The sequence below is a fragment of the Entelurus aequoreus genome, linkage group LG19 (genome assembly GCF_033978785.1).
Source record: "Entelurus aequoreus isolate RoL-2023_Sb linkage group LG19, RoL_Eaeq_v1.1, whole genome shotgun sequence".
Taxonomy (NCBI): Eukaryota; Metazoa; Chordata; class Actinopteri; order Syngnathiformes; family Syngnathidae; genus Entelurus; species Entelurus aequoreus.
In genome coordinates this window covers 26,212,329-26,235,715 of record NC_084749.1, presented here as the reverse complement: position 1 = coordinate 26,235,715, position 23,387 = coordinate 26,212,329, and the positions used below count along the sequence as shown (strand labels likewise).

The 23,387-nt window shown below is 40.2% G+C and overlaps 1 protein-coding gene across 3 annotated transcripts in view; it reads right to left on the bottom strand.

Annotated features, from left to right (window-relative positions):
- Positions 1-23,387, bottom strand: part of LOC133635232 (glypican-5-like) — a 189,952-nt gene that overhangs the window by 35,381 nt on the left and 131,184 nt on the right. For all 3 annotated transcript variants that reach the window (XM_062028176.1, XM_062028175.1, XM_062028177.1), the window contains one exon: positions 21,393-21,513. In XM_062028176.1, the coding sequence (XP_061884160.1) occupies positions 21,393-21,513 (121 nt within the window). The remainder of the gene's footprint in view (positions 1-21,392; positions 21,514-23,387) is intronic.

Here is a 23,387-nt window from a genome sequence, read left to right as displayed (position 1 = left end):
AAAAAATAGACTCATAAAAACTGTTGAACAATTAATTGCTATACAATCACGCATTGCTAAAAAACAACTAAATTAATAACACATAATAATAATAAATATGTTTATTAAATAAACTGTCAATACAATTTAAGTGCAATGGAAAATACATCTTCACCACATTAGTCATAATTTTTGCGCTTAAGCAACGTCACTATGACTTTAGCACCAGACTTCTTCTGTTTGTTTTATATTGACATTATTGCCACAAGTGATGGGTAAGTGTATTGCAACTGAGTACCGCTTCAGCCCATACGGACAACAGCCGAGAAACAGATATTGTTGGCGGCCCTCTAGGTGGCGCTCGCCCTATGGTTAGGAAACACTGGTTTAGCTCGACTAAAGTTATACTGAGTTCTTTTTGATAGTGAAAATGGTAACGTTCTGCATCCGTAAGCAAGAAGAAACAGAAGATGAAGACATGTGGCCCGCTCATACTGTGACACGGACACTCAGATGCAAGGTCATTTTATGACAGCATGTCCGAGGGAATTGGAGACAAACTAGAGCGTGCGTGATGATTCATCAACGTGTCATCGGACTGCAAATGAGGGTCGAAAAGGGACAGAAATACACCAGGGCAATTTTTGGGGGAGGGAGGGGGACGGGGGGGTTAACCATTTTTTAGAGCTTCAGGACCGCAGACACCGTTAAAAGAAAAGAAAAAAACAAAGCCACATCATAAGGCTTTTTACTGATCATGTTAAACTCTTATGATTTTTAAAAATATATATTTTCTTATTTTCTTATTTTATTTATTTGTATTTTATTTATTTGTATTAGTACTACTATTATTATTTTTAAATGGTATAGTGTTATAACAATAATATATAATGAGTTGTGGTTAGTAATCTGTGTGTGAATGTGTGTGTCAATGGGTGAATGTGTTGTATAATTTTAAACACTTTGGGTATCATTCCAGGTATAGTAAAGCGCTACATACATACAGACCATTTACCATTTACCATTACTTTTATTTTCTTTTTACATATATTTTATCATATATTTCATACAATTTTTTTAGACGGCGTTAATTTTAGTTACTGTCAAGTGTGGATGCCTCAAAGGTTTCTCAAACCTCAGTGCCTTTTGTTTTGTTATTGCCAATAGTGCCGTATGTGTGTGAGTTTTCTGCAGTTTTTTATTTTTTTGTGTGAAGCACTGTGTTTGCCACTTGCCTGTGTATAATGTTTGATAATGAAATATAAATTGGATCATCTACTGTCACCAGCAGACAAGCAAAACTAAAAATACACATTCTATTTTTGCATGTTTTTTTTCTCCTTTGCGTCATGTTGCAAAATAATCCACCATGGGGCCAAAGAAAGCTGCCAGTGCCAGCCAGCATTTGATAAAGAAAAAAAAAATAAATCAAGAAAAGATTTGAGTGTATGCATGGCAGATCTCACCAGAATGTACTCCGACCTGCTCCTTACCAACAAAAAGCTTTTTAATAATGTAACTTTATGGATGCAAAATAAACCAATGAAAAGTTGCGGTTGATAAAGAAGGTGCGAAACGCTACTGAATTTAAGACATAACCCTTAAATGAGTACAGAGGTTCTCGCCTATCTTCCTTTATTTCCGCTTATGGCTGTCTTTGCCAACAACAGTGTTAAATAAAAGATAAAAGTGATGCTAAATATTCATGTATGGTTAATTAGCAGCGGTTATCTGCATGTCTGTATTAAATAGTTTTTTTTCATATTTTTGGGAGTTTGGAAGATATTAATTGGATTGATTTTACAGGGAAAATTATTTTGGTTTTCGTGCGATTCGCTCTTTGACAGACCGTTTAGAACAGATTACTAATGAAAGCTCAGTATCTTCTCAGTCCCCTCCAGGATTTTGTGGGCTTTTTTTTTTGTTGAATTGAAAATGCCTAAATATGTGGCAACTTTTTCATAAAGTTGCGGAAAAAGTTACAATGTTCCGAAGCTTGTTTTTTTTAATAACATTGAATCAACTTTGATTTTATAAATTTATTTTCAATGTATTTAGTGTTTCTTGGAACTTTCAAACTTTTTTTATATTTTACTTGTTATATGCCACACAAATTTAAAATAAAACACTTACTGAGAGCTCATTGTCAAATTACTCCACTGTTTTAATTCATTCCAAATAGGAATGTATATTGTTAGGAATTTATCGATACCGATACAAATATCCATCAATCTATCCATTTTCTACCACTTGTCCCTATAACATTTAAAATATTAGTAATACAATAATAAATGATAAAGTAAAATAGTATTATAGTACTATTTTATAGTACAGTATGTGGTATTCATGTTATGAATACCATACATTTAATGCACGGTGGCACAGGGGTTAGTATGTCCGCCTCACAATACTAAGGTCCTGGATTCGATCCTGCGCTCGGGATTTTTCTGTGTGGAGTTTGCATGTTCTCCCTGTGACTGCATGGGTTCCTTCCGGGCTTCCTCCTACCTCCAAAGACATGCACCTGAGGATAGGTTGATTGGCAACACTAAATTGGCCCTAGTGTGTGAATGTGAGTGTGAATGTTGTTTATCTGTGTTGGCCATGCGATGAGGTGGCGACTTGTCCAGGGTGTACCCCGCCTTCCGCCCGAATGCAGCTGAGATAGGCTCCAGTGACCCCCCGCGACCCCGAAAGGGACAAGCGGTAGAAAATGGATGGATGGATTCATGTTCATATACAGACATTTAACTTGATGTCTCAGATCCATCCATCCATCCATTTCCTACCGCTTATTCCCTTCGGGGTCACGGGGGGCGCTGGACCCTATCTCAGCTACAATCGGGCGGAAGGCGCGGTACACCCTGGACAAGTCGCCACCTCATCGCAGGGCTCAGATCAAATACATAATACAAACCAATACAATCAATTAGCATGTTAGGTGGGTGTTCATTTTGTATCAATAGGAATTGTTTTTCGTGTTTATGTTGCACTATTATACCTATTTGAATGACGGACTGGAAGCCAGTGTTGACAGCAATTGAAATATGTGTATTATATAAATAAAAGTACCCTGTTATTATTTAACATGTTCACTATATTGAGTGGATTAATATTGGCCTATGGATAACTGGATTGTTTGGAGGACAGTCGGGTTGATGAAGCGTGGTGTAGTGGCAGTCGTGAGTGGCGTTCATTTCAAACTGACTCTATCTCTTATTAGCCTGCGTGACTTTGGGTTCTCTGAGAAAGTATTGTTGTGTTACCAACTTTTGTGTGGTGTTGCTTCCTCATTTGTGATTATTCCAAGCTAATTATCATCTAACCGTGCGTAATAGCGGCACTTTAAAGGCCTACTGAAACCCACTACTACGACCACGCAGTCTGAAATCTTAACATTGCAACACATGCCAATACGGCCGGGTTAGATTAGTAAAGTGCAATTTTAAATTTCCCGCAAAATATCCTGCTGAAAACGTCTCGGTATGATGACGTTTGCGCGTGACGTCTCGGATTGTAGCGGACATTTTGGGACAGCATTGTGGCCAGCTATTAAGTTGTCTGTTTTCATCGCAAAATTCCACAGTATTCTGGACATCTGTGTTGGTGAATCTTTTGCAATTTGTTTAATGAACAATGGAGATAGCAAAGAAGAAAGCTGTAGGTGGGAAGCGGTGTATTAGAGGCCGGCTGCAGCAACACAAACACGTAGCGGCTACGTCGTAGCCGGTGTTTCATTGTTTACATTCCCGAACGATGACAGTCAAGCTTTACCATTGGCCTGTGGAGAACTGGGACAACATAGACTCTTACCAGGAGGACTTTGAGTTGGATACGCATGCTTGTGGAGATGGGACAACAGAGACTCTTACCAGGAGGACTTTGAGTTGGATACGCGCTACCGTGAGTACGCAGCTGCGGCTTCCAAACATTTGATCGCTTGCCCGTACGTGCGTGCCGCTATGTGCATGTCACGTACGTAACTTTGGGGAAATATATGTGCTGTATGAATTTTACGGAGGTGAACGGTACTTTGGGCTGTGGGATTGAGTGTGTTGTGCGGGTGTTTGATTTGTATTGGCGGGTTATATGGACGGGAGGGGGGAGGTATTTGTTATGTGGGATTAATTTGTGGCATATTAAATATAAGCCTGGTTGTGTTGTGGCTAATAGAGTATATACATGTCTTGTGTTTATTTACTCTTTTAGTCATTCCCAGCTGAATATCAGGTCCCACCTGCCTCTCACAGCATCTTCCCTATCTGAATCGCTTCCACTGCCCTCTAGTCCTTCACTCTCACTTTCCTCATCCACGAATCTTTCATCCTCGCTCAAATTAATGGGGAAATCGTTGCTTTCTTGGTCCGAATCGCTCTCGCTGCTTGTGGCCATGATTGTAAACAATGTGCAGATATGAGGAGCTCCACAACCTGTGATGTCACGCTACTTCCGGTACAGGCAAGGCTTTTTTATCAGCGACCAAAAGTTGCGAACTTTATCGTCGATATTCTCTACTAAATCCTTTCAGCAAAAATATGGCAATATCGCGAAATGATCAAGTATGACACATAGAATGGATCTGCTATCCCCGTTTAAATAAAAAAATCTCATTTCAGTAATAATAATAATAATAATGGATTAGATTTATATAGCGCTTTTCTAGACACTCAAAGCGCTTCACAGAGAAGTGAGAACCCATCATTCATTTTTACAACTCATTCATTCATCATTCATTCTCCGGTGTGAGCGGCACCGGGGGCAAGGGTGAAGTGTCCTGCCCAAGGACACAACGGCAGCGATTTTTGGATGGTAAGAGGCGGGGAGCGAACCTGCAACCCTCAGGTTTCTGGCAAAGCCGCTCTACCCACTACGCCATGCCGCCCCATAAAGTAGGCCTTTAACTGAACGTGACAGCGTATCACAATTCCCAAGGTCAGCTGGATAATAAAAATACCGATCTACAATCTTAACGGTGTTCTTGGACTGACCCAATTGGGAACCAGCACCAAAAAATACCAGTACACGCAGGGGCGGATTAAGAAATTTTGGCCCCCTGGGCCTGACATGGTCTTGGCCCCTCAACCCCCCGCGCGTGTGGGCGCACACACACGCACGCACTATGCAAGAAATACTGTATACTGTGAACAGACATGCACACTGTACTGTACAGAAGAGTGCACATACTGCACACACACTATTAGGTATACCACACAGACACTGACAAGCACAGGTTTCACACAGACACAGGGGGAGGGGATAAATGGCCTAAAAATAAACATTTTGGAAAATGATTACGCCCACTTCAGTGATGGTGCATTGGGTCATTTGAGAGATATTATGTATTGGAAGTTGGTAGCTATCATGAAATAAACCCCCCACCCCACCCAAAAAACTAAATCGGACATGATTTTTGCCCCCTTTTCCTCCCTTCTATCATTAAAAATAAAATAATATCTTAGGAAAACACTTTGGCATAACGGCAGCTGTGCAGCAAATTGAGGCTCAAAGTCTGTATCTATTTGTGGTTAAGCTTGAGGAGAAGGAGAAAGGTAAAATGATAACATGCATCGGAGAGCACCACAAAGAAAGGTGTAGGCCAGTTCATGGTACAAGGGCTGCATGCAGGTCAAGATAGCCCATTTCCAAGAATGCTATAGTGGCTGGACAGGCACTGGACATGTCCTGAACTCAGTGTCAGACGTGGCTGCCGAATACTTGGATGAAGTGAAGCAGCTGACAGATCTCATGCTGCCCCATCTGAAGACTGTCCTGGCCAGGCAGAGGATGGATGAGGAGACCTTCCCAATGGACCCTGTCAGTGAACAGGCTAGTAACATTGATGGCACCCCTGTGCACAACATTGGGATGGAGAGACAATGTGGCAAGGTGGACTACAAACTGAAGAAGTTGGGCACACTGAACGCAGTCAATAGGTCAATAATTTTACAGAAGAGCCAGGAGCTTCAGAGGTTTCAAGGCAGCAGCACAAGCAAAAAGGGAGGTTGAACTCAACTGGAGTAAATTCATGAAGGCAAAATTCGAGAGTAGGGCAGATGAGAAACAAGAGATGGCTCAAAGAAAGGAGACTAGACATGCTGGACACACTGAAATCTTTTGATGGCCCCTTCACGATAGTGGGGAAGTTGAAAAGTTCCTTGTGGATGAAAGTCTGCACAAGAATGCAAAGCTGCAGAGAATGAAGCTTGAGGTTCAGTTTGCCAGAGAAAGCACCAAGCTTCTGCCTAAAGTCAATCCTATCTTCACAATCCAGGTGACACTTCCCAGAAATGGCAAAAGTGCAATTCTCCAAGTCATAATGGATACTTAGAATTTTATGGTGGTGGTAAGTATTCATGAAAACAGGTAGCCTAACATTAGTGAATGGGTGAATTCTGGAAATAACCTAAAAATCTTACACAGTGCACCTTTAAGCAAGGGGTTTCTTTCGTGCTTTCAATTTTGCAAAATCATCCACCACATCATTGAAGTCCAACTCTCTTGTCAGCTCACTCTCAATTGCCATTAGAGATAACGCATTTAATCTTTTCTGAGTCATTCTTGTGCGCAGCTCATTTTTTACTCTTGACAAAAGAGAGAATGAGCGTTCTCCCTCACAGTTACTGACCGGTAGAGTGAGAAAAATCTGTAGCGCAATGTATGTATTAGGAAACGTAGGCTGTAGTCCAAAATGTATTATTGTTTTGAGCAGTCCTGAAGGGGTCCTCTCCTCATCAGTGTTGTTGAGCTGTATAAAAGATTTGAACTGTATAAGCTCCTGTCCAAGACTTTCATTGAGGTCAGATGGGTATGATTCAGTGAGAATCTTGGCCTTGTGAAGGACTGAAGCATTGGACTCTGTATCCAAAGAGAAAAGGACACTGAACAAATTGTTCAGATGTTTGTAGGCCTCCAGACGGTGATTAAGGCTTGAACTCAGTTGATCAATAGAGGCAATAAATGTCTCTATTTGAAACAGTTGCCTTCCCTCAAGCACAACATCTGGGGATGCTGATTCATCAGCAAACTTTTTACGTTTCCTCGTCCGTTCAGCCCTGTAAGATGGGGTGCCACCCAACATGTTTAAGGCTTTCTGCTCAAAATGATCAAATAGATCTCTTTGGGAGAGAACAAAGGTGCGCAGAGATTCCAGCAATCTAACTGCTGTACCAAGGTCCATGTCTGCTTTTTGAAGTTGCAGACTTGTGGCCTGAAATCTGGACAGAACAGTGTCCCAAAAGCCTGCCATGAAGGCCATCTCAAGTGAATCCAGCTTCCGCACTAGACTGTCAGCTTCAGTTCGTGTGTCTCGTTTCTCTGTGTCATCAGTGGAAATAACCTGTAGTGCTGCTTTTATTTTACTGTAGTTCTGCCACAGTGCTTTGGTAGATTCTGCACGGCAACTCCAACGCGTGTTGGATAAAGCTTTAAGTGTGAGATCTATGTTGGAATTGCCAAATACCCTGTCCCATCGGTGTGTGGATGCAGTTGTGAAGTTGTAAATAGACTGAATCAAGTCAAAATACTTAGAGACTTCATTTCCACATCTGTCAATGCTGTTGACTCCCACCAAATTCAAAGAGTGAGCTGCACATGGAATATAGTGTATTAATGGGTTGCTTTTCTTTAAGTGAGCCTGCAACCCATTATACCTCCCTGACATGTTGCTGGCATTATCATAAGCCTGCCCCCTGCAATTTGACAGCTCTAACCCTAGATTTTCCAACACAGACATGACACAGTTAGCCAAACTTTCACCTGTATGGCTAGTAATGGGCTCAAAACCCACAAAGCGTTCAACAACACTGCCCTCTTTGCTAACAAAACGGAATATGAATGTCAATTGGTCCACATGAGATAAATCTGGGGTTGAATCCACAATGATAGAGTAGTATTTGCTTGCTTGCAGTTCATCTGCTATAGCCTGTTTGGTTTTTGCACCCATCAATTCAATGAATTCCTCACAAATGGTGGAGGACAGATATGAGGTATTACCTCGACCCATCTGCCCAAACTTTCTGATGTGATCCTTTAGAAAGGGATCAAATTCAGCCAGGACCTCCAGAATACCAAGGTAGTTCCCATTGAGAGGAGACCCTAACGATTCATTTTTACCCCTAAATGCAAGGCCCCTTTCTGCAAGGAATTTAATGACTGCAACAACTCTTTGTAACACCTGCCTCCAATAGCTGCTCTCTGCCTGAAACTGTTTGAACAGGTCTGCATCAACTGTGGCACCTTTGGCGCGGTTCAAGACTGCTTGCATGCAGGTTATGTGCTCAGCACTTCGCTCATGTTCACCAAATCTTTCTGAGTGTTTCCAATCACAATAGCCTGTCACAAAAGAATGCGTTTTTGGGGAAAACAGTTTGCATGCAAAGCAGTAAACATTACCAGTAGAGGGAGAGTACATCAGCCACTCTCTTTGTACTCGTTGTCCATTGGGCAAGTGTGAAGTAAAATGTTCATTGTTTAGGCATCGGGTTTTGCCTCCTAGCCCACTGTTCCTCACAGAAGCTGGATAATGGCTGTGACGGTTGTGAAATGATTTTGCACCTCTTTGAATAAGAACTTCCTTCATTGACTCAGTGAGGGTCTCAGCCCATTTAGCGGGATCACTAGGTAGAGTTGTCACTGTAGATGGTGTTGAAGAAAGATTCAGCTCATTTTCTATGCTGTCCAGAGGTGCAGTGACCTCACATTCATCCGAGCAACTGGCTACTGCTGAATTGGTTGAATCATAAGCATCAGAAGCATTTGGTTCAGTGTCTACACTTGTAGTGGTCTCAGGATCTTGGGAGCTACATGCTAGCTCAGGTGCATTGCTAACCTTAGCTGAATTTGCAGTAGCATTTATAGAATTGCTTTCAGCAGATGTCTTTGTACTGAAGAAGCTGGAGATATTTGGAACACTCTCAAGTAAAACTGATTCCTTTTTTTTCTTTTCTTGCTGAATTTTTTTTCTAGCTCCTCCACTTAAACGTTTATGATCCATATTTCCCTTCTTTCTTTGCACATTGGCTCTTTGCCTATCACAACAGATAAACCAACTATGTGTGTGTGTGTGTGTGTGTGTGTGTGTGTGGGTTTGTTTGTGTGTTTATGATCGGTGCTGCTTCCTTCAAGTGTGTGAGGTGATTTAGAAAACTAGCAACCCAGCATCAACACTCCAAAGCAGAGAATAACAGCTTACTAGCATAGACAATTGAGAGCAGAGAATCAACTGATTCGTCTGATAGACAGCAGGAGAGCAGAGTGGTCAGTGATGATCGAATCAAGAAAATGTCTAAATGGCAAGGGAACAGACTGATTTGTACTGAGGAGAAAGAGAGAGAGAGAGCCAATTACAGTGAAATATATTCCAAAAGAGCCAAGTGACTAGCTGAAGGCAGGGACAAATGCCTTGGAGTGACCAACAAGAGTGCAAAGTACCAAATGGCAAAATGTGGAAAGACCAACAGGCAGATCTGCTTTTACCTCTTATCTTTACAACCAAAAAGTTGCTAAATGATGTTTTCAGTCGCTAGCCAGGTATGGCCAAAAGACGCGAAATCTAGCGGCAAAGTCGGTCAATCACACTGACAGTGAAACAAATATTTTGAAAAGATAATAATTGTACACCTTTGTGCACTTTAGTCTTCTATCTAAATATTTTCACAAAGGACACCAAGGCAGCTTGCTAGCTATGATGGGAGCAACAATGTCTGATAGACAGCAGGAGAGCAGAGTGGTCAGTGATGATCCAATCAAGAAAATGTCTAAATGGCAAGGGAACAGACTGATTTGTACTGAGGAGAAAGAGAGAGCCAAGTACAGTTAAATATATTCCAGAGCCAAGTGACTAACTGAAGGCAAAGACAACAGCCAGATACCTTAGCAGAGACCAACAAGAATTCAAAGTACCTAATAGCAAGATGGCGAGACCAACACAATAAATTGTATTAGGATTTAATTTATTAACGTTAATCTTAACAGCCAAAAAGTTGCTGAATAATGTTTGTAGTCGCTAGCCAGGTATGCCCAAAACAAGAGTCGCTAAACCTAGCAGCAAAGTTGCTTAATTGCAACACACTCTAGGATTCAGGGGAATTAAGGATAATAAAGATATTAATTGTACAACTTTTTGTACTTTTTTTCTAGTTTTTTGAGTCGCCAGCCATGTATGGCCAAAAGTCGCTAATTGAATGCCAACGTTGCTTAATCGCCAACACACTGGGACTCACTGAAGGACTGACTGAATAAAAAAGATAATTAAGATAATTGTGTACTTTTCTCTTCTGATATTTTCTCTAAGGACCCCAAGCTATCTGCAAGCAGCAATAATGTCTGACAGACAGGAGAGCAGAGTGGTCAGTGATGAATGGCAAGGGAACAGGCTGATTTGTACTGAGGAGAAAGAGAGAGAGAGAGCCAATTACAGTGAAATATATTCCAAAAGAGCCAAGTGACTAGCTGAAGGCAGGGACAAATGCCTTGGAGTGACCAAGAAGAGTGCAAAGTACCAAATGGCAAAATGTGGGAAGACCAACAGGAAGATCTGCTTTTACCACTTATCTTCACAACCAAAAAGTCGCTAAATGATGTTTTTAGTCGCTAGCCAGGTATGGCCAAAAGACGCGAAATCTAGCGGCAAAGTCGGTCAATCACACAGTGAAACAAATAATTTTAAAAAGATAGTAATCGTACAATGTCTTGTACTTTTGTCTTCTTTCTTAATATTTCTCAAAGGACACCAAAATGTCGCTATCTGCAGGCAGCTTGCTAGCTATGATGGCAGCAACAATGTACCTTAGAGTGACTGACCAACAAGAGCTCAAAGTACCTAATGGCAAAATGTGGAGAGACAGACACAATAAATTGCATTAAGATGAAGAGAACTGTTGCTATTATTAATCTTAACATCAACCAGAAAGTCGCTAAATGTCACCAGCCAGGTATGGCCAAAAGTCGCTTAATTGGCCACACACAGTAACAGAGAAACTAACAAAAAAAAGATCATAAAGATAATAGTTGTACAACTGTGTGTACTTTTGTCTTCTTTCTAAATATTTTCCCAAAGGACACCAAAATGTTGCTATCTGCAGGCGGGAGCGTGCCTATGTTCCCCGGGTCCTATGTTCCCCGGGTCCTATGTTCCCCGGTTGTTCCTGGGTCTTTGTATGCGACCGGGGAACTTAGGACCCTTTTTCTAAAAAAGGGTCCTATGTTCCCTGCATTGTATCTGGCGAAATTGCGAAATTGTGCCCTGACCAAAACCATCCCTAAACCTAACCTGTCACAGGGCGTTGTGGAGCACTTTTTTTTGGCGAAATTGTGCCCTGACCAAAACTATCCCTAAACCTAACCTGTCACAGGGCGTTGTGGAGCACTTTTTTGGCGAAATTGTGCCCTGACCAAAACCATCCCTAAACCTAACCTGTCACAGGGCGTGCGGCAGCAGATAGAGCAACTCAAACGCGAACTTCCTTCCTTCGACAACTTAAACGCGTCTCTGTCATGAGTGTCTGCGTGCGTCTTACTTAGTCGCGCATTGGAAGCAGCGGGGAACATAGAACCCTTTTCTGGAAAAAGTGTTGTACGTTCCCCGCAGCGGGGAACATACAACACTTTTTTTTAAAAAGGGTCCTTAGTTCCCCGGTAGAGGGGAACATAGGACCCGGGTAACATAGGGACGGGGAACATAGGGATGACCCGCTGCAGGCAGCTTGCTAGCTATGATGGCAGCAACGATGTCTGCCAGACAGGAGAGAGTGGTCAGTGACGATCGAATCGAGAAAATGACAAAATGGGTCAAAGACCAAAAAGTTATTAACTGACAGCAGTGACAAATGTCAGACTGTAAACTTTCTCGAAAGAAAAGGACAAAATGGGAAGATGCTGATAATAACAGCAAAATGGAAAATATAAGAATTTCCAAGTAATGCTCAACTCAAGTGTGTGTGTGTGTGTGTGTGCGCGCGTTAAACTTCTTGTTGAATGATTTCAAATTATCTCTGAGTCTGAACTGAGGGAAAGGAAACCAAATTTTGAGCAGTCTCTCACGAGTTCAAAACACCAAATGAGGAGATTCTAAAAGAACAGACCGGTTTATGAAAGACTCGATGGGGGAGGGGCACAGCTAAGAATACTTGAGTGAGATTCTGTGATCCAAATTCGAGATAGAGCTTTTTGATAATGATAATTTGTCAGAGTAAGGTTGTGTAATCAAAATTTGAGAATGAGCTTTGTCAATCAATCAAGAATATTTGCATTAAGTTCTGTGATCAAAATTCAGAAACAACCTTTAATAATTGATAAAGAATATGTGAGTGAGGTTGTGTGATCCATCCAATTTGAGAATTAGCTTTGATAATAATGATTGAGAGCCTCTGGCCCTCTGTGGATCATGGCCGCGGGGCCAATTTTGCCTGGCCCCTTGGGGCCTCTGTGGGTCGTGGCCGCGGGGCCAAGTTGGCCTGGCCCCTTGGGGCCTCTGACCCTCTATGGATCGGGGCCAAGTTGGCCTGACCCCTCGGGGCCTCTGGCCCTCTATGGATCATGGCCGCGGGGCCAAGTTGGCCTGACCCCTTAGGACCTCAGGCCCTCTGTGGGTCGCGGCCGCAGGGCCAAGTTGACCTGGCCCCTTGGGGCCTCTTACCCTCTATGGATCGTGGCCGCGGGGCCAAGTTGACCTGGCCCCTTGGGGCCTCTGGCCTTCTGTGGCTCGCGGCCGCGGGGCCAAGTTGGCCTGGCCCTTTGGGGCCTCTGGCCTTCTGTGGGTCGTGGCCGCGGGGCCAAGTTGGCCTTGCCCCTTGGGGCCTCTGACCGTCTATGGATCGTGGCCGCGGGGCCAAGTTGACCTGGCCCCCTGGGGCCTCTGACCCTCTATGGATCGTGGCCGCGGGGCCAAGTTGGCCTGGCCCCTTGGGGCCTCTGACCGTCTATGGATCATGGCCGCGGGGCCATGTTGGCCTGGCCCCTTGGGGCCTCTGGCCCTCTGTGGGTCGCGGCCGCGGGGCCAAGTTGACCTGGCCCCTTGGGGCCTCTTACCCTCTATGGATCATGGCCGCGGGGCCAAGTTGGCCTGGCCCCTTGGGGCTTAAGATTATTATTTTTGCAAAAGTAGTTTTGCTTGGGTCGCGGCCGCGGGGCCAAGTTGGCCTGGCCCCTTGGGGCCTCTGGCCCCCTGGGCCTGGGCCCGGTAGGCCCGGTCATTAATCCACCTATGAGTACACGGTATACATTCCTGATTAGAACTAATAACAGTAATAATAATAATTATAATAGTTATGAAAAGAAACTGTTCGCAGTCTGCTCTGTTGTCTACAAGTTGCAGACGTTCTCCATGTATGTTTTACGCTTAAAAAGTGTTAGTCCATCTTAAAAAAAACGTTAAAAGCATTTGCGATCTATATTAATATGTTTTGTTGGTAAATGAGAGACATCTCTGTTATGTAAAAGCTGCCTCTTTGCTCGGTCAGCATTGAAAAAAAATAAAAAATCAGTTCTTAATTACTTTATAAATAAAGGTTAATTAAGACTAAACATACATGTAGACTAGAAAATACATTTTTATATACTACATTACCCAGAAGGCTTAGCGGCACACTGTAGACAGGAACAGGAAGTAGGTCTAACCAGACACGTCACAGCAACATCACGTGACAATCTCTGAGGATGGCTCAGTTGTAGCAGAAAATGTCACGTACAGAAATAAACACACAGATTTGGCTATAAGAATAATAAATTGCATAATTCTTTGAAGACCTAATGACCCTAAGTGGACTACTTGGGAGGATGACAATTGCGCCATTTGAGCAATTAAGAGTTACATGCAGCTGCTCCTGCTTTGTCTACGTAAGAAACAAACATACGTTTTGAATTTGGATTTATCCATGCAGACTGGACATCAATGCAGACTGGACATCCATGCAGACTGGACACTGGCTGAGAGTTAGTGGGCGGCCGAGGGTGGCGTCGGCTATCTTGGTTGCTTTGTTGGGTCTGCTCCTGTCTCTGGCCATGCTTCTTCCACCCCAGCAGACGATGGCGTGGAACACCACAGAGGCCACCACAGTGTATATATTTTTTTGTTTTTTTTGTTTTTGTTCTTTTGTTGTTGTTTTACTTTTGTAGCTGTATGCTGCTCTTTTAATGTCTTTAATGTCCTTCCTGTTCTGTCTCCCTGTAATGTTTGTCTGCTCTTGAATGGGATTGTGCTGAAAATCTTAATTTCCCCTCGAGGATTAATAAAGTATTTCTGATTCTGATTCTGATTTTGATTCGACAGTTGATGTGTGCGTTTGAACGCCGCTCAAAGATAAATTTAATTGGTGAACATGAAGCTGATTCGCCAAAATGTTTCGCATAGATTGGTTGAATTTGCGTGAATTATAATAGTGAAATCCTGGAGGGCACTCTCTCTACATTTATGTTAAGCAACTGTGTGAGGACGGTTCAGCATGACTGCCAGCAGGAGCACCTTTGATATGAAAAATGTGCAGAACAGTATTCAGCATATTCCCACCATTTGTCAGTCGCATCCCCCATGAGTAAAGACCCTTGCACCAAATACAAATTTAATGTGCAGGGAGACGGAGTTAGACTTCTAATGAAACTATAACTGGACATATTGTCATCTGATCTTATTTAAATCAAAAAATGGATGCAGAGTGGTGAGGCCGATGCCCTTTCCTATGTAGGACCGGTTCTCACAAGGTTGATTAGGCCCGTCCTGATTGGTTGAGCATGTACAAACGGATTTTAATTGCAAGGATAACGAGTGACTAAGCTAACTGAATCCCATTAGACGGCAAAGCTTGCATGAAACAGGGCACAATATTCCAAAGGTCTAATTAACAGCGACTACAGAATAGGACTAGTGGAAGCAAAGACAGAGAAAATGACACACCTCAGAAGCACAGCTGATAAGATAATTACCATTCCAAGGATGTATCTTTGTCATATTTTGATCCTCCTCTCATCCCGGTAATATGGGTGTGCGGACAGCAGAAACGACAGTGATGAATAATAATACATTAAAGGTTTTAGTTAATGTCTCTCCAATGATTTTTGATTTAGTTTCAAAAGTGACCTCAAAGTTGTTCAACTAACGGCTCATTTAATCTTGTCAATTTATTGAAACGAGAAAAGGCCCAATTTGTGTCTGCAATGTGCTGTTAAAGGGGTCATATTATGCAAAAACATATTTTCTGTTGGTACATGTTTTTGTTTATGTGGGATCCCCATATGTCCCAAAATTACAAATCAAACCATGGAGCATGGCAGAGATATTCATTAAACAATATTGCCTTGTTCTAAATTACCTGTTTGGAATTTTGGTACCAGTACAAAAATGTATTTTCGATACTTTTCGGTACTTTCTGTACTTTTCTAAATACAGGGCACCACAAAAATTGCATTATTGGCTTTATTTTAACAAAAAATCTTATGCTACATTAAACATGTTTCTTATTGCAAATTTGTCCTTAAATTAAAATAGTGAACATACGAGACAACTTGTCTTTTAGTAGTAAGTAAGCAAACAAAGGCTCCTAATTTAGCTGCTGGCATATGCAGTAACTTATTGTGACATTTTCCATTCTATTTTGTCAAAATTATGAGGGACAAGTGGTAAAAAATAAAATATTAATCTACTTGTTCATTTACTGTTAATATCTGCTTACTTTCTCTTTTAACATGTTATATCTACACTTCTGTTCAAATGTAATAATCACTTATACTTCTGTTGTTTGGATACTTTACATTAATTTTGGCTTATACCACAAATTTGGGTATCAATCCAATACCAAGTCGTTTCAGGATAATACAATGGTCATAATTTAAGTCCTCATGTGTCCAGGGACATATTTCCTGAGTTTATAAATTAATGATAAATGATAAATGGGTTATACTTGTATAGCGCTTTTCTACCTTCAAGGTACTCAAAGCGCTTTGACAGTATTTCCACATTCACCCATTCACACACACATTCACACACTGATGGCGGGAGCTGCCATGCAAGGCGCTAACCAGCAGCCATCAGGAGCAAGGGTGAAGTGTCTTGCCCAAGGACACAACGTACGTGACTAGGATGGTAGAAGGTGGGGATTGAACCCTAGTAACCAGCAACCCTCCGATTACTGGCACAGCCACTCTACCAACTTCGCCACGCCGTATACATAATATAATTTTTAATATAATTTTTTTTTTTTAAACGAAAGAAGATTTTGTGATACTAAAAAATATCGAAGTAATCATAGTAGTATCGACTAGATACGCTCCTGTACTCCTGTATCATTACAGTGGATGTCAGGTGTAGATCCACCCATGGCGTTTGTTTACATGTTGACGCCGGTAAGCTACGGTGTGTAGTGAAGCATGTTTAGCTATTCCTCGTCCTGCAGGGATGATATTTGTAAGAAACGTACTTTATTTGTCGCCATGGAGGCGAGGATTAGTGATTTAGAAGTAGCTAAAACACTGCAGACTGCGGCTGGACTTTAGCTGCTAGCTAGCTAGCCATGTCTTAAAGCACCTCTTCCTGAGGGCATTTCAGTGTTATAGCTTCACCTTTATCTTTAGTTTTTAAGCCAAAATGCGTCCGTTATACTTTTTTTGTCTACACACTGTGACTGCTTGTAAGTACTTCGTGATTGTGTGCTGCCGAACATGCTCGTCTGCTCGTAAACCAGCAATGTCACAACGTGACGATGATGGGGTTGCGGGATGGTGGTGGACCGGTACTTTTTAGAAGCGGTATAGTACTGAATATGATTCATTAGTATCGCGGTACTATACTAATACCAGTATACCGTACAACCCTAGAAGGTAGTAATATTTTTTGCCTTGGTTACATCAGCGGTTATCTCCATACATGGTAAAGGTTTTACCTGAAGCCCTGTGCGCGAGTCTGCCATTTTTTATTTTCCTACAGCAGTTGTAGTCCAAACCAAAATATTTCCACAGTACGACCCGGTAATTGTTTGTACTAATCAGCACAGGTCACTACACAAAATTTCAGCCTCATCTCAATAAGTAAGAAGTCCCTGGTAAACATTAGTGTTTCGTGACAATTTACCTACTTGGAATATCTGATGCGGGGCCAAGAGAGAATTGCAGGCCAATATGGAGGCACGGAGCTTGGCTAAGGCTAAGATACTCCCGCCTCGGTTGGAAGACAAAATACAGAGGGATTTATCCAGAATTACATTTAATCGCAGAGACAATTCCTAAAACGTATGGCAACAGTGGATATAATGAAGTGTTATGTCCAGCAACAGCAGATTAACAAATGGAGTACTAAGTTAGTGAGGTAGCACGGTTAGCTTGTAGTGTTAGCTTAACCTTCATACATGTCATAAACAGGCTACTTACAATTCTACCATATAGTCCTGCATGGAAGTACATAATTGTTTCAAATAGAGAAACAGACATTATAATAACACATAGTTCTGTATACTTAGAGCTTTATGGACTGAAATAAATTATAAACAAAACTTTGAGGTGCCTTTATTTCCTCGGTTCTGAAGTTCCTCCTTTTTCTCTATGCTCTTGTTTCAGGGCAGACCAACTCGTCAGACTACAGAACACTTTCCAACTTTGCATCAGTCCATCTTAGATGAGCTCGGGCCCAGTGAAGCCGGCAGCGTTTCTGGGTGTTGTTGATAAATGGCTTTCGCTTTGCATAGTAGAGTTTTAAGTTGCACTTACAGATGTAGCGACTAACTGTAGTTACTGACAGTGGTTTTCTGAAGTGTTCCTGAGCCATGTGGTAATATCCTTTACACACTGATGTCGTTTTTTGATGCAGTACCACCTGAGGGATCGAAAGTCCATAATATCATCGCTTAAGTGCAGTGATTTCTCCAGATTCTCAGAACATGTTGATATTACCTATTACCGACCGTAGATGGTGAAATCCTTAAATTGCTTGCAATAGCTCGTTGAGAAATGTTGTTCTTAAGCTGTTCGACAATTTGCTCACGCATTTGTTCACAAAGTGGTGACCCTCGCCCCATCCTTGTTTGTGAATGACTGAGCATTCCATAGAAGCTGCTTTTATACCCAATCATGGCACCCACTAGTTCCCAATTAGCATGTTCACCTGTGGGATGTTCCAAATAAGTGTTTGATGAGCATTCCTCAATTTTTGCAGTCTTTTTTGCCACTTGTGCCAGCTTTTTTGAAACATGTTGCAGGCATCAAATTCCAAATTAGGTAATATTTACAAAAAATTATGTTTTCCAGTTCGAACATTAAGTATCTTGTCTTTGAAGTCTATTCAATTGAATATAGGTTGAAAAGGATTTGCAAATCATTGTATTTTGTTTTTATTTACGATTTACACAACGTGCCAACTTCACTTTTTTTGGGGTTTGTACATTATGATATTTGGTACAAGAGTTGATACGAAAGTGTGCTGCTAAAAAATACAACATGGCTGACAGACTGGGGAATCAGTTGCAAGGGGCTTGTGGTACGTTCCATTTGCACTGGGAAGTCAGAATTTCCGAGTTCCTTGTCGTAAATTTTAACAGGAACATCCCCTAAAGTCGGATTTTCTAATCAGAAAGTCACAGATTAGCTTCCAAAGATGGCTGCTCCGGTTGTAAACAATAACAGAAGCTTCTGTAACATCTGTTAATAGAACTTCTGACTACTTTTTTTCACACATCATCTCTATATGATGTATTGTTGGCCGTTTATATACGGTTATGTTACTGTAGTGTAAATTATTATTATTTTACTGTGTTTTTACACGTTCTTCATCGCTATCAGCTTGTTTCCTCGTCATTCACCGTGTTTGAAGGTTGCAGAAGGAGTGCAGATTTTAACATATTGTAAGTTGTTTATATTCAGATAAGGCAACTGCAAGAGTGGCTTTTCGTGGATGCGGCCATAATGATTTCCAACTTCATAACTGGAAAATGTAATTTGGCTGTGACTGCATTCCAAGTTAGGACTTTCAACTTCCGAGGTTAATGGAATGCACCATTGGCCTGGGACAGGGCTTTGGCACGTAAAAATAAAAACGCCCAAAAAACGGCGCTCTCTGAAGAGACAGTCAGAAAGCGGCTTGAAGATGGTCCGTAAAACAAAGTCTATGCAACATTTGTACCTAACCACTTTTCGTTTCCAAAAGGAAACGAAAACAAATCATAATGTGACCCCTTTAAATCTGTCTTTGCAGCTTTAGCCTGTTAGTATTTACTATCGGCTGTAGGTTGAGGACATTTGAGTTGGTTTTGCTTTGGGGAATTTGCTTAGACAATCCACAAAGCGCTCATTATTTTTTGCCCATACACAAATTAAAAGCTACGTGCAATTAGTCGATCAGAAAAGTTAATCTCATACATAAATAATCACGAGGGGTATGTGTGGATTGTATGAGAGGAGAGGCTGAATCTGCGTAAGTCACGCATGTAAATGCAGACTAGTTAATGCAGACTAATTAATGCAGCCAAAACCAAATACCATTAACAGCAAAATTTTAAAAATGAACCTAGCATGTCACAATATGATTTTTCCATTAATATTTCATTACAATATTAAAACTTATGTTAACAGATTTAAAAAGGTTGCTTTGAAGATGGAGCACAAAGTGAACATGTTTAGTAGTTTTGAAACAACTTGGTGTATGGTACCAATTATTCTAGTTTTTATTGATCTCCTGTCCAAGCCAGCTCATCTATCTTCATTCATTTTGCAAATAGCTGAAGACAGTATGTTTACATGTCCTCACTATTTTATGTTGTGTTCATCTGTTTGACAACTGCGTCGCTCACTGTCATGTAAGGCTCTTGAACGCCAACAACCGTTATCGTTGCAAAGGCCTGAATGGATGATTTATGAATAATCACTGCAATTCTTGTGAGCAGAATACCAAGCCGCCAAAAGCTTTGAGAGTGCTGCATAAATCTGTTGTAATTGCTGAAATAATGTTCAGTGTTACTGAACGTTATTATCAACATACACTGGGGACATTTGAATGTGTCGCATTAAAGGTGCCATATGTAATAATTTCATGTCAAGTCATTTTTAAATGGCCCTCATATGTCAAGAGGCATTAATAAATCATGTTCTTGTTGAATACCTGTATAACTGATAACGGTAGTTCAGCCCGGGATATGCTCATTTCAAAATTAGATTTACAGACCCGAAATATTGTCATTGTTTTCATTTTGATGCCCCGCCCTCCCCCATTTGACCAATTAGAAAGTCCGTGAGTGTGTCACATCCAAGTTGCCAGTTATGCACCGCCCTCTTCATCGAGGTACTGCCACTGGTAAAGTTACTAAACATGTCAGACCTTAGTAAATCTAAAAGGCGTCGTTACGTTTCTCAATTTATTCATGACAAAGCCAGGAACAAAAGGAGGATTTGTATCGGGGATGCCTTTGAAATATGGAGACGAATGAAGGCGGGGAAGATTTTTTCATCTGATGCCAAACTTGCTAATTTCGTCCTTGATAGGTAAGTCAGGCATTTATGTTTTCTCATGACTTGTAATAAATGAAAATGGACATTTCGTATATAAACTATATTGTCCAATACAGTCGATGACAGACCTGGGCAAATTAAGGCCCGCTTTTCAATCTGGCCCGCATTCCCAAATAATTTTTTTAGGCAATTTTTCAAATAACTGCAGGTAATTAAACTTTGTTAATATTTTAAGTATATTTTATTTTTATTTTGAGGGCTTCTAACATTTTAGATCAGGGGTGTCTAAACTATGTCCACCAAGGTTGCATTCTGAAAAGTAGAGTATGAGGGGCCATTCTGAAAATATTTTATTTAAAAGAAAATGCTAAAAACAGATCATATATACATTTAAAGACAAAACTTTGTTATATATGACTAAGTATATTCTTTATTATTTTAAAATTACCAACATTTTCTCATTAAGTTCCAAGTTTTGCCCTTTTCCTTACATTTTTGCTGTTGTTTTTTTTTTTGATAATACACAACTTCTTAAATTTTAGTGGACACGTTAGGTACATTTGAATAAAATATCAGTAGCGGATCGATATTGCTGATACTAGCCTGATTTTTACTTTGTATCGGATGGGAAAGAAAATCAGTGGTACTAATTGTAACATAACCAAATTACTTTTAAAGGTGAGTAGCTAATAATATGAAATCTATTCCATGTGGGAAGTAATTTCCCCAATCAATCCAGAGTTTTAGCTAATGAGATGTATAAAACATGTACAACCATTAAATAATAACCTACGAGGAATTTCTGGACAGTAAAAACTGGGGGAGATGTTTTTTTAGTCTTGAAAGACTGAAGTTGCTGCTATATTGATTTGAACACCTTAACAAACATATTCTGTTTTCAGTGAGCTGTTATGAAGTATATGATTTTTACACGAGAGGAATTATATTTATTTATGTCGTTAACTAGTCTTGTGTTGCAGAGATCTTGCGTTGACCTGTGTTTGCCGCTCCATCCTTTTTTTCGCCTCCTTTAGAACAGGATCAGTAAAACGAACCGTCATCTCTGGGTTCTCCCTTTGGGCTCTTAAAGCGCTTCCAACCACACGACCTGCATAACTAGAAAGACAAATTATATCAAATTACATTGTGGAAAAACAAGAGTGAGCAACTTCTAACTTGACACATGAAATGACACGGACAACAAGCAGTTGAGTAGACATTTAGTAATTATGTTCGTCCAAACATTCATCAAGTCATAAATTCAGCACACAACAAAAATGTACATAATCACTATCATAAACATCTACTAAACCATATTTGAGAAGGCAATACTCTTTAGATCATAGATCATAGATCATGTATGGTATTAGAGCTGACAATTAATATCCAAAATGTATGATGAAGGTGGAGGAGGACCTAAATCCTTCACTATATGAACATTGGTGCTCAAAGTGGGTTAGTTAGTAGGAATTACCCCAAAATAACCATCACAAAATTGATGGTAAAAGACCCACATTGGTCTGTACTAGTTTTTGTCCCGATATCAATATTTTGGTACCAAAATAATTTCGATAATTTTTGGTATTTTTTGATACCTTTCTAAATAAAGGGGACCACAAAAAATTGCATTATTGGCTTTATTTTAACAAAAAATCTTACGGTACATTAAACATATGTTTTTTATTGTAAGTGTGTCCTTAAATAAAAAAGTGAACATACAAGACAACTTGTCTTTTAGTAGTAAGTAAGCAAACAAAGGCTCCCAATTAGTCTGCTGACATATGCAGTAACATATTGTGTCATTTTCCATTCTATTATTTTGTCAAAATTATTAAGGACAAGTGGTAGAAAATGAATTATTAATGTACTTGTTCATTTACTGTTAATATCTGGTTATTTTGTCTTTTAACATGTTCTATCTACACTTCTGTTGAAATGTAAAAATCACTTATTCTTCTGTTGTTTGCATGCTTTACATTAGTTTTGGATGATACCTCAAAATAGGTATTGATCCGATACCAAGTAGATATATATACATACATACATACATATATACATATATACATATATATATATATATATATATATATATATATATATATATATATATATATATACATATATATGTATGTATATATATATATATATACATACATATATATGTATATATATATATATATATATATATATATATATATATATATATATATATATATATATACATATATATGTATGTATATATATATATATATATATATATATATATATATATATATATATATATATATATATATATATATATATATATATATATATATATATATATATATATATACATACATACATACATATATAAATTGGTCATATTTAAAGTCCTCATGTGTCCAGGACATATTTCTAAATATAATTTTTTTTTTTTTCAAAACAAAGATGTTGTTGTGCCAAAAAATATCGATGTAATCATAGTAGTATCGAATAGATACACTCCTGTACTTGGTATCATTACAGTGGAAGTCAGGTGTAGATCCACACATGGCGTTTGTTTACATTTTGACGCCGGTGAGCTACGGTGTGTAGTGAAGCATGTTTAGCTGTTCCTCGTCCTGCAGGGATGATACTTGTAAGAAACATACTTTATTTGTTGCCTCTGAGGCGAGGATTAGTGATTTAGAAGTAGCTACAACACTGCAGACTGCGGCTGAACTTTAGCCGCTAGAGATCTCGCCATGTCTTAAAGCACCTCTTCTGGTGGGCATTTCAGAGTTATAACTTCACCTTTATTGTTAGTTTTTAGCCAAAATGCGTCCGTTCTCCATTTTCTGTCTACACACTGTGTCTGCTTGTAAGTACTCTATGATTGTGCGCAACCGAACATGCTCGTAAACCAGCAATAACCTGACGTGACAACGACGGGGGACTGGGAGGGTGATGGACCGTTACTTTTCAGAGGCGGTATAGTACTGAATATGATTCCTTAGTATCGCGGTACT